The 10,274-nt window shown below is 39.3% G+C and overlaps 1 protein-coding gene across 3 annotated transcripts; it reads right to left on the bottom strand.

Moving 5' to 3' along the window:
• Positions 1–1,029: 1,029 nt before the first annotated feature.
• Positions 1,030–5,660, bottom strand: TMEM126B (transmembrane protein 126B). 3 transcript variants are annotated; one of them, XM_012725073.1, is made up of 6 exons: positions 5,575–5,641; positions 4,345–4,414; positions 3,875–3,996; positions 3,130–3,323; positions 2,285–2,396; positions 1,030–1,765 (listed from the first exon to the last, which is right to left on the bottom strand). In XM_012725073.1, exons 1-6 carry the CDS (start codon positions 5,583–5,585, stop codon positions 1,582–1,584), a joined length of 693 nt encoding a protein of 230 aa, XP_012580527.1. In that variant the 5' UTR covers positions 5,586–5,641; the 3' UTR covers positions 1,030–1,581. The 3 variants fall into 3 exon arrangements, with proteins under 3 accessions (XP_012580527.1, XP_012580528.1, XP_004683314.1); XM_012725074.1 differs by lacking the exon at positions 5,575–5,641 and adding an exon at positions 5,082–5,118; XM_004683257.2 differs by lacking the exon at positions 4,345–4,414 and having other exon boundaries at positions 1,032–1,765; positions 5,575–5,660.
• Positions 5,661–10,274: the final 4,614 nt, after the last annotated feature.

Here is a 10,274-nt window from a genome sequence, read left to right as displayed (position 1 = left end):
TGTTATGTCATAATTTCTTAAGAGTTACAATATGGCCTGGTTATTTAATTTAGTCCTCCATCTTGTCTGCTTCCTAATCCCATCACCTGCCACCTCTTTCCTCAATTTCATATCATAAATTGTTTTGAAAGTAAACTGCTGCTTGGCTACCTAAATTTATTTTTCTTTAGAAAGAGTGCGTATATTTTAGGTTGTTATTCATGACACCGTAAAACACCTATCTACTCTATTTCTGGGTTGCTTGGCATTTCAATGACCAAATCTTTAGTTTAAGATAAATATGGTTGAGATAAGCAGAATGAACTGAATGTTTCTATTTGATTCATTTCCTGGATTAATATTTGTGTAGCTCAAAAATGCTCTAGAGCTACAGCCACTCCACAGCCCACCTGTGCCTATGCAGGTGTTTCTTTCCACCCATTCTCTCCCTCTGCAGGCCTCCTGCCTACCTGTGATCTGTACCATGCCGTGAGCTCTTTGTACTGACCTCCCTCAGGTCAGGGGAGGCCTCTTCCTAAGACTGCCTGCCTGCAACCATGCAGGTCTCTTTCCCTGCAAACCTGTCCCTTTCAGGGCAGCTCTTCCTGCCCACTTGCACCTAACCAAGTGTCTTTCCCTTCTCCCGTCTCTTTCTAATAAACTTCCTTTAAAAAAAAAAAAATGCTCTAGAGCACTCAAAAAAACAAAACAAAACAAAACAAACAAAATATGCTGTCATCGCTTGCAAATAGAAATTCAATAAATTTTCTTTAAACAGTATTGTGAAGGGCTCTCTCTGGTAGCACAATAGGTTAGGATGTAGCACTGCAAGCTAGCTGCAGCTGCTTCAGTGTGAGTTCGATTCTTGGCCCCACTGATGACTCATGGCTCAGCAGACCTCTCCTGACCCGCCCGCTGCTCCCCTCAGCAGTGTACTTCTTCCAACTGCTTGCTCTGCTCCCCACTGTCTCTGGTGAATCCTCTCACTGCCCCTGCACCTCTGACCTGTACCCCAGTTCTGTATGCATAAATAAATCTTTAAAAAAAACCAACAGTACAATGAAGACAATGTTAATGGTAACAATTTAGTAAGTATAATTAATCAGCATTTAGAGTAGAGGCTCTAAGTTATTTTCATATTTTGTTTTCTTATGAACATTCAACTTCTCCTTCAAAATTTAGTTAGAATGCCACTTTTTTCCATGGCTTTCCTTGATGTGCAGGTATTTATCATCGACATCATTAATGTGCCTGCTTAGTTATGTGATAACTCTCAAACCATATCTTATGTGTTCACAGTTTTTATTCTTCGAATTGTGACTTCCTCTGGGTAAAGATTACTTAATATATATATATAAAGTAGTGCTTCAGATATTCAGCAAATATTTGATGAATTAATAAATAAGAGTAAAGATAGCTCCAATGAGGAAACAAAGATAAAACTTACATTTATTGACTGAATTATTAAATATTTATTGAGTACCTTTTATATACCAGAAAACAGGAACAGAAACAAGTTGCCCAGAGTTACTTTTTAACTATTTAAGCAGCACCTGAGTTATCACCATAAGATATCCATTCAGCAGGCTTAGTGTTCTTTGATTAATCTTCATGTACATTTTTCTCAAGTGTACTTTCAAGTATTGCATAATGACGCAGCCCCGTAAATATTGCAAAGACTGTGTGAAAGACTAGTGGGATTGCCATTGCCTTTATCTCTTTTTGACAAAGTAATTGCCAGTGAAGTAAAACCCTTCCTTTTGGTGGGAGTGGAACGGTATGATACCTAAAAAGGAAAAAAGAGTAAACCACTTCTCCTGGATATGTATATTCTGCAAATGTCGATTTATTTTCAATAATAATTTCCATTCTAGGACTTTCATGTAAATAGCAAAAAAGGTTCAAAGTTAGCTGCTAGAAATACCAGACTACTACAGTTTGATTAAAATGTGCTAGGGCCCTCCCCAGTGGCACAATGGGTTGAGGCACAGCACTGTGATCTAGCCTCAGTGTGAATTTGATCCCCAATCGCAGGCCAAAGAGGTGACACACGTGGCACGGCAGACCTCTCCTATCTCGCCTGCTGCTCCCCTCAGCAGTGTACTTCATTTATCTGTCTGTTCTGCTCCCTGCTCTATCTCTGGTGAATCCTCTCATTACCCCTGCACCTGACTTGCACCCCAGTTCTGTATGCATAAATAAATGAATACTAAAAAAAAAACTGTGCTAGCAGTAACTTTACTAACCTAAGAAGTTTACTAACCAAAAGAAAAAAGGAAGAAAAGGAACTAACAGATGGACTCACTTGACTGCCAGATGTCCATTTTTAGAAAAAGCCAAAGCACTGGGATATAAAACACCACATACTATGCCAACCAGTGAACTTCTCAGAACACAATTTTCCTGGCTTATGTTACCTGGAAAACAAAAGTAAATTTGGTTTCCATTTAAAACTATGGATAAGAACTATTAAGATAATTTGAGCCCTCATACAGTAACTGTATGTACTGTCTAGAACTACAATGAAACAGTAGAAAGATCATTTTAAAATGTCTTTATTATACTTTTGTAGTGACATTTATATCTTACATATGTGTTGGCCACAGAGCAATTTAATAATGAAGAATATTAAACTACAAGCCGAAACGTGAATTCTTTGCTGATATATTTTTATTATCTCTGTACCAGATATGTATCAGGTCCTGGGGGTAGAGTGCTGCATAAAAGAGACCCACTCACTCATCTTTTGGCCAGTCTTTCAGAGAAGAACTACATTAGACAAATATTTAAATACTTAATTTTAAATGTACATAATGCTTTGAAGGTAGAGAATGTTTCCAGAGACAATCTGAAATCTTGAGTACTATACAAAAGTCTGCTGTCTCCCAGTAATATATGTCGCTTCTTTGTTTATGTAAACATGTCTCAGCTTTGGTTGCTTATCTGTAAAAAACAGATGATACTAGTTGCTCTGCCTAATTAGGAATCTTAAGGGATGAAATAGGACATTTACATGAAGGCACTTTGGAAATGGTAAAACAATATATAAGTATAAAGTATGTTATCAGCAGTAGCAACAGTATATATTACTTACTTTACTTAGACACACATTTTTAAAATAGATGGATAGACAAACAAATGAAAATTTACCTGAATTCAAAGCATCAGTTACAAGGAGCTTGTAAGTTACTACAGTAGACAAAAATGGAAGTGCAGTTAATGATGTATATGTCTTCAGGGTTTCATGTTGAACCTTAAAGCAACTTCTGAAAATGAAGTTTGCCAACATTCCAGAGAAACTAGCTGTTGTTCCTAAGAACACTGTTCCCTTTATATTTAAAGTCCTATTAGGAATGAGAGAAAAATTAAGTTCAACAAAATATTCTCACAACAGATGCACGTTTCCCATACAATCAATATTTACTCAACATTAAACATAGAAATGTCTAAGGTCAAAGATCAGAATCCTTCAATTTTATTCTTAAGCTCTGAATGGATTAAAGACTACATGTACATCAGGGAATGCAATTAGCAATATGTTTGCTGAATTAGCAATATGTTTGAGGAAACCAATTCTAAACTAAATTTAATTACAACTGACCATCAATTAAATATAAGTAGCTCCCAAAATAGTGTTCTCCTAATCATGCTTAATTAAAAAATACATTTATTACAGACATAACATTTGAACCACAATTTTGGAGATTTTTTTAAAAAGCAAATGATCCACAGTATCAATATTCCAACAAACCAGTATTTTCACCTGTCCTTCCGGTTTTTTCCTAAGTGTTTTTCAAAATCAATGAAATAAGTTTCTGAGGATCTTAGGTACTAAGAAATACTGGCAGATCTAAAAATAAAGTTTAATGATTTCCAAACAAGGTGTATCTCTTACTTTTCTTTTGTAAGATACTCAAATTTTTTTTCTATGACTTCGCTGATCATTGATGTTCTGAGTTTTGCATCTATTAGAGTTGGATTGGGTTGACCATGTGTATATGTTGCCATCTTGAGGTCCTGGAAAACACAGTAGGTAATAATGTTAACATTACATTGTACAGATTCCACAGATTCAGTTTAAAAAACATTTAGTCTAGTAATACCTCTACATAGTTTACATCAACAATCAATCAACATTTAGTTAAGCTCTTATCTGTTTTCCGATCATATAACCACTTAAGAAGTTAATAAGATGATCATCTCCACTACAAGAAAAATGCAGCCCAGAAAGGCAGATAAGTTTCAAGACCTAGTGTAGAGACAGCTTAGTTGAAATTTTGTGTTCCCTTAAGGTCCTTTGTAGTTTACCTCATTCTGGTATTTTCACAGAATAGGAAATTGATGGCAGATGGAAATAATACCCACTTGTTGACAACTGTTTCTATCCTGTTTCCCATGAAAGTCTGAGCTCTTTTTGGAGATAATGTTGAGTTTCCTGAAGAAATAAGAGAGAACAGGGATGCCTTTGGAGAACAGTCAAAGAGAACATGAGGAGCACTGTTCCAGATAGGAAGAGGTAGTAAAGCATGGCTATCTTGGATAATATAAATTATATATTCAGCAAGCAGTACCCAATTGGAATGGAAGCAAGGCCTGTGCTGGAAAGTGCTATGTGGTATACTAAGGAGCTTGGTCCCATGGCATTAAGCTCTGGGGTTAGAAGGTTCCTGACAATTAACCTGAAACCTTGGATTTTTATTTTTATTTTTCTGTCATCCCATTCATTAAAGTAATAACTTCCCAGAAATAAAATATCCAGATAGTGCCTATACCAAACTCCCACTTTGCTACATCCTAAATACATAGGGAACACGGACCTCCAAGATTGACGTTCTGACAAGACAGAAACAGCATGTAAGGAATCCTGAGAAGGAACTGTTATTAAGTCAGATAAAGACTGGTAACTTTCTGACAGACTTTTCAGAAGTATTGAGATGTAAAAATTTTATGCTAAAACCAGGATTTTATATAAAAATCGGGCTGCTCAGCTGGTCATCCCCATTCTATCAGTAAGAAAGCACAACATATGCGTTTATATTTTGCAAAGATTTTACAATTTTGTAACGTTTTTGTGTGCGTTATTTCATCTGATCCTCACACACCTGGTATTTGCCAGAACCCTGGGGTAATGAAGATTAGTGGTGGTCTCTGGAACCCACAATCCAGCCGGAAGTCGGGAAAAAAGGCAAGAAATTTAAACTCTGAATGAATGTCATCAAACAATATAATAAATAGAAAAGTCAAGCTTAACCTTGCCAGGGAAAGTGTGAAAAGGCTTCCCGGAGGTAACGACGTTTAAGCAAATACCCGAAAGAGGAAAATTTCGCGGGGGAAGGGGGGTGGGGGTGAGGTGGTTATGAGCATAGTATTCCAAGTTGAAAGTAACAGCTTGTGCAAAGGTCCAGGCGCAAAGGATAACAACCTTACGGGATCAGGACTACAGGTTTCCAACTGAGGACTTAATAGTCTGCGCTGAGTGTGGACTTGGGAGTTCTCATTTACTTTTCAAGTCCCCGTTCTGTGTACCATTTCGAGAGTCGGTAGCACTCTGAGGCTGCCGAAGCCATGACCCACACCACCCGAGTTCAGGCCTACCTTGGGCGCATCCACTGCTCCCACAGGCACCACACCAGCAGCCCCCGGACCAGCCCCAGCTTCTCGCCCCAGGGCCGCCATCTTGGCGGCTCACGTGACTAGAGGGTGGGCGGGGACCCAGAAAGCCCAGGGCGGGAAGTGGGTGCGGGTTTGCGTCGGTCGCGGGCTGCTTGGCCTGACCCCACCCAGTCAAAAGCCGCGCCCTCCGTCAGTCTGTGGTTGCGCTCGCCGTGTGGGAGCTGTGGTCTCTAGCTGGGCTCCAGAAGTCCAGACGCCGTGGCCCTGGACCGCGGCCCGCCGGCGCTCTCTGCTATTTGCCAGCCTCTTTTTTCGACCTGAGGGCAACGCGAGGCAGTTGGAGCGCAGGGATGTTGCGCGCCTGCCTCACCTCAGGGTAGCTCCGCTAGCTGGGGTCAAGCTCCCCGCCCCTCTCCTCAGGGAGCTCGCCCCTCGGGCTAGGCCTATGTGTTAACGCTCGGACTTCTCTGGTACTCTCTCCCCGCCGCCCCCCAAGTCCCCAGCCGCCCGCCCGAGCAGCCCCGAGTGGCCTCCTCCCCAGGCAACCGTCCGACTCCTCTTCCTAATCTTTAGTCCTCTCATATTCCATCCTTTTGTCCTGCTTGGAAAGGAACCAGGGAGCATTTTGCCCCTCGCCTCCCACCCCACTCCACAAGAAGGCTCCCATGTCAGCCGGTATTTCGGAGTGGGGGGCGCTGCTAGGAGGCCGGCGCCCTTTTGTGCATGTTAAGTGCCCAGCAGTATCTCCCAGAGCTGCCACCCCCGACCCTCCAGTCTCCATATCTTAGAGAAGCCAAATTCGAGAGTTATATAATTTCTAGTGCTACTGTTTCTCCTGCCTGAGGAAACGCTTCATCGCGTGGAGGGCGCAGGACATTTCAGTGCTCGTGGATCTCGGAACGGGGTGTGGGCAGGGGTGGCCAGCGGTAGCAGAGAGATTCCTGTCTTTTCCGCAAAAGGAAGGTGGGTAGTCTGGAGAGAAAGTGGATGTGGAAGCCCAGCAGAGGATCCCTTTCATTTAGGAAATCGCCAGCCGTTTGCACAGCTATGCTTACATGCCTAAAACTACTACAGCGTCTCAAAAAACACCTTTGGGGAAAGGTCTGACTTGTCTCCAGCTGTCTGTCTTTCCGTGCCGGATAAGGAGCTGCCTGGATGCAAAGCGATGGCGAGATGTGAATGACTCCAGTAGGAAGAAATCGGCTTCGCCAACTCATCCTGCATCAAGTGCCCATTGAGTAGCGCTGTCACCTTAATGTCTCCATGCCAAAGGATTGCTTTCCTTCTTTTCAGTCCTCTCTGCTAACACTTGGGACGATCAGAATCAGTGGGATATTAAGGATCAAACCTGAGGGGCTTGAAGAGCACAGAAGAAAAAAAAAAAAGTGAGAACAAGCTGGATTCTGTCTTGAGGGGGTGATACCGGGAACTTCTGCTTCAGTAACTAGAAAAGGGCCTTTCAAGACGGTCTTTTGCCCTGGAAAACTGTTCAAACTCACCCACCTTTTTAGAGACCACAGTCAAAGAGGCTTATAAAAGTATTATTTTTGGAGGGACACTTTAAAGAATTGAGGATCTTTATCATCAGTCGCTTCATCTTCGAATCCCATTATGTATAGAATAGTAAGACAGCTGTGTAAATTTTGTTTGTGCCTTACTTAAGTTAGTCATTGAACTCCAAAATTGCTGCCCGACGAGTTTTACTAACGTTTTCTATGCTTACAATAATTTTCTCAGCTTTAAAAAAATATTTTATAAAATTTGAAAAACTTAAAAGTTATTTTTCTCTAAACTGTGGACAAGTTTAATTGTGGAAAAACCACATTACTAGTTTCTTTATTTGAAATAGAAGACAGCTGGGATTTCAGAGCTACACACTGAAGTGGTTGCAACAGTTACCTGGCTTTTGGCCTCAACACAGCTGGATCAAGTTGATACCTGAAAAGAGATCTTGAATCCTGTGACAGAGGAAAGACCCAGCATGCCAGTCAGGAGGAAAGGTGGGCTTTGGGGGCTTCCTGTATAATATGTTTCTTCCTTTTCTTGATTCTGGTATTTGCAGCTTTAATCCTATTCCATTTAGAGTAAAATTGGGTTTGAGGAAATAATTATTGTAAAAATATCTTTCAGTGGAACATTTTCATTTTGCAAAAGTAAAATGAGATAGGACTATAGTATTTGATAACAGACACAATTTAATAAATCAGGTGGTCTGAATCACTTATAATCAGAGTAGACTTAGTAGCTTTTTTTTTTAAGATTTATTATTTATTCATATAGAACTGGGGTACAGGCCAGAGATTCGGAGGTTGAGAGGATTCACCAGAGACAGAGTAGGGAGCAGAACAGGCAGATCGATGAAGTACACTGCCGAGGGGAGCAGCGGAAGGGCCAGGAGAGGTCTGCCTCGCCATGTGGATCTCCACCTGGCAGTTGGGAATCGAACTCATGAGGAAGTGGCTTAAGCTTCTTAGTGCTGTGCTTAACCAGCTGTGCCATCAGGGAGGGCCGATTTGGAATTTTTAGTTGTTTCTTTAGCTTGTGAAAATTACTTTGAAACTATCTTTGGAAAAAAAAAAAGCATCCTGTGGAGCACTTTCTCGTGGTTTAATATTTATCAAATAATTACATGGTTGTAAAAGAGTAATTGTATTTGCACTAAAAAATTAAATTATTTTTCTTTTGAGTTAAAAATAGAACTCATATTTGGGTTTACTCTAGTATAAATCTTCATTTTTATGGTAACACACAACTTTGGTAACTGTTAGTGGTATTTCAGATAATGCTTTAGCCAGTAATGTGATTGACAGTTCCTCAAATAAGGAACCTGATTCTGACTCCTCCCCCTTCCCCCAATTGATCTAAATCCAGGGGTTCTTGAGGTATTGTAGGTCAAACCTTGGGGGATTCACTTTAGCTGCATCTCCCCCAGGATTAATTTTGTTCCTAAGGATCCTAGTGACACCAGTTTGTTTCCTCCCCCCCCCCCACGTGGTTATAACTATTGAGAATTTGAATCAAAACGTTTGATTTTAAGTCTCCTATCCCCGTTCAGCACAGATCCAAATGTTAATTGCATAGAGTTGCTACAATCTGAAACTCAGAGTGAAGTTTAAAGTGCAACTTGACTCTGCAGGATATTTCATTCTTTACAGTGTATTTGGAAGTTGCATTGAAGAAACATCAGTAAGATGCTTTACGCAATTGCTATCTGTAGGATGATAAGGATACATAAAACTTTTGGGGTACCTAGAACTGTCCTTTTATACACTAGGTTTTAAGGCTGGGTTATTTCCTTTTGCTCCTTTTCATACATCAGTGAGAGAAATAGACTCTCAATGAGATTTTGGTGCCATACCTGTCTAGATCTGAAACAATTGGCTTACTTGAAATAAGAATGGTGTTGGACATATAGTCAATAAATAATTATGCTCTGACTTATTTAGCTTGCTGTGTGTTTTTATTCTTTCTACCATTTATTGTTCTCTAGATATTGTTCCTTTTGGAGTACTTTATTTATATTAATAAATGCATTAAGTAGATACTTAATTCATATGTGTGCATGTTTGGCATGTGTGTGGGGGGATGTATCCAAGGAGGGAAGACAAGGGTATTAATATTTTAGTTATAATTTATCTAAGCAGAATGAATATAAGGTTTCTAAACCCAACAGACCAAGTTTCTTAAAAGTTCCTACTTTTTAAGGGAATTAGAAAAATTGCTGACACATTATTGAAAATGATATTTTATAAGAAATAATGTTAGTTTTCTTCCCTTTCTCCCTCTTTATTCTCCTTCCTGTCTTTTCGTACCTTTCACAATAAATTGTAATAGAAAAGAATTTTAAGGAATCAGTAAAAAACCACATATATATCCATCGTAAAAGGTATGTGCATTATGTAATTTGTGAATTAACAAAATTAGAGAAGTTGTTTACCTTATTTGATCTCTTAAAACTATTAGTATTAAGATACATTCTTTTGAATAATATAGACAACTAGCCAAGCAAGTTTTGACATGAACATTATATTTTTAATTGTCTCAATTTATTGTCTGTACTATTTCTATAATATAGGTGAAATAAATTTTTTAAGTTAAAACTTAGACTATTTTGCAGAGATTGTGCCCACTATCACTGGACTCTTTTTCTTTATAGTTAAATAAAGTGAATCCTTTTTCTTTATTGTTAAATGTGGTAGATAAGGTAGAGGAGCTTAGTCTTAATGTAGTCTTAAACAATTAGCTAGCCTCACTTAGCCAAGTGCCTTTTCATTGTTGTACGTATATATAAAATCAAAAGTTTTCATAAGGCAGATTTTCATTTGGGATTTATTTTGTATGTTACTGTAAAAATAGAGTTTCTCTAATTGAAAACTTATGGGAAGTGGGAATGGGTGTGATACCACTCACAAAATCATTTTTAGGTGTTTCTCTTGACTATTCTTAGATGAGCTGAAGCTGTTTGCCTTCAAATTCATGTGTTCACCACTCTTTTGCATAATGGTATTACTTCCTACCTCTCTCACCCCACTCCCTACATGTTTTTATAGATCTTAGTTTTATCAACAGAAGACTTTTCATTCCCCTTCACCCTCTAGCAGTTGCTTTCCATTCAGGATTCTTTTTTCTACAGTAGTAACTTGATTTGCTCTCAAATATGCCTTTAAGGCATCTTTGATTGG

The sequence above is a fragment of the Condylura cristata genome, unplaced genomic scaffold (genome assembly GCF_000260355.1).
Source record: "Condylura cristata isolate star-nosed mole 26May11 unplaced genomic scaffold, ConCri1.0 scaffold00015, whole genome shotgun sequence".
NCBI classification, from domain to species: domain Eukaryota; kingdom Metazoa; phylum Chordata; class Mammalia; order Eulipotyphla; family Talpidae; genus Condylura; species Condylura cristata.
This window is presented reverse-complemented; position numbering and strand designations above follow the sequence as displayed.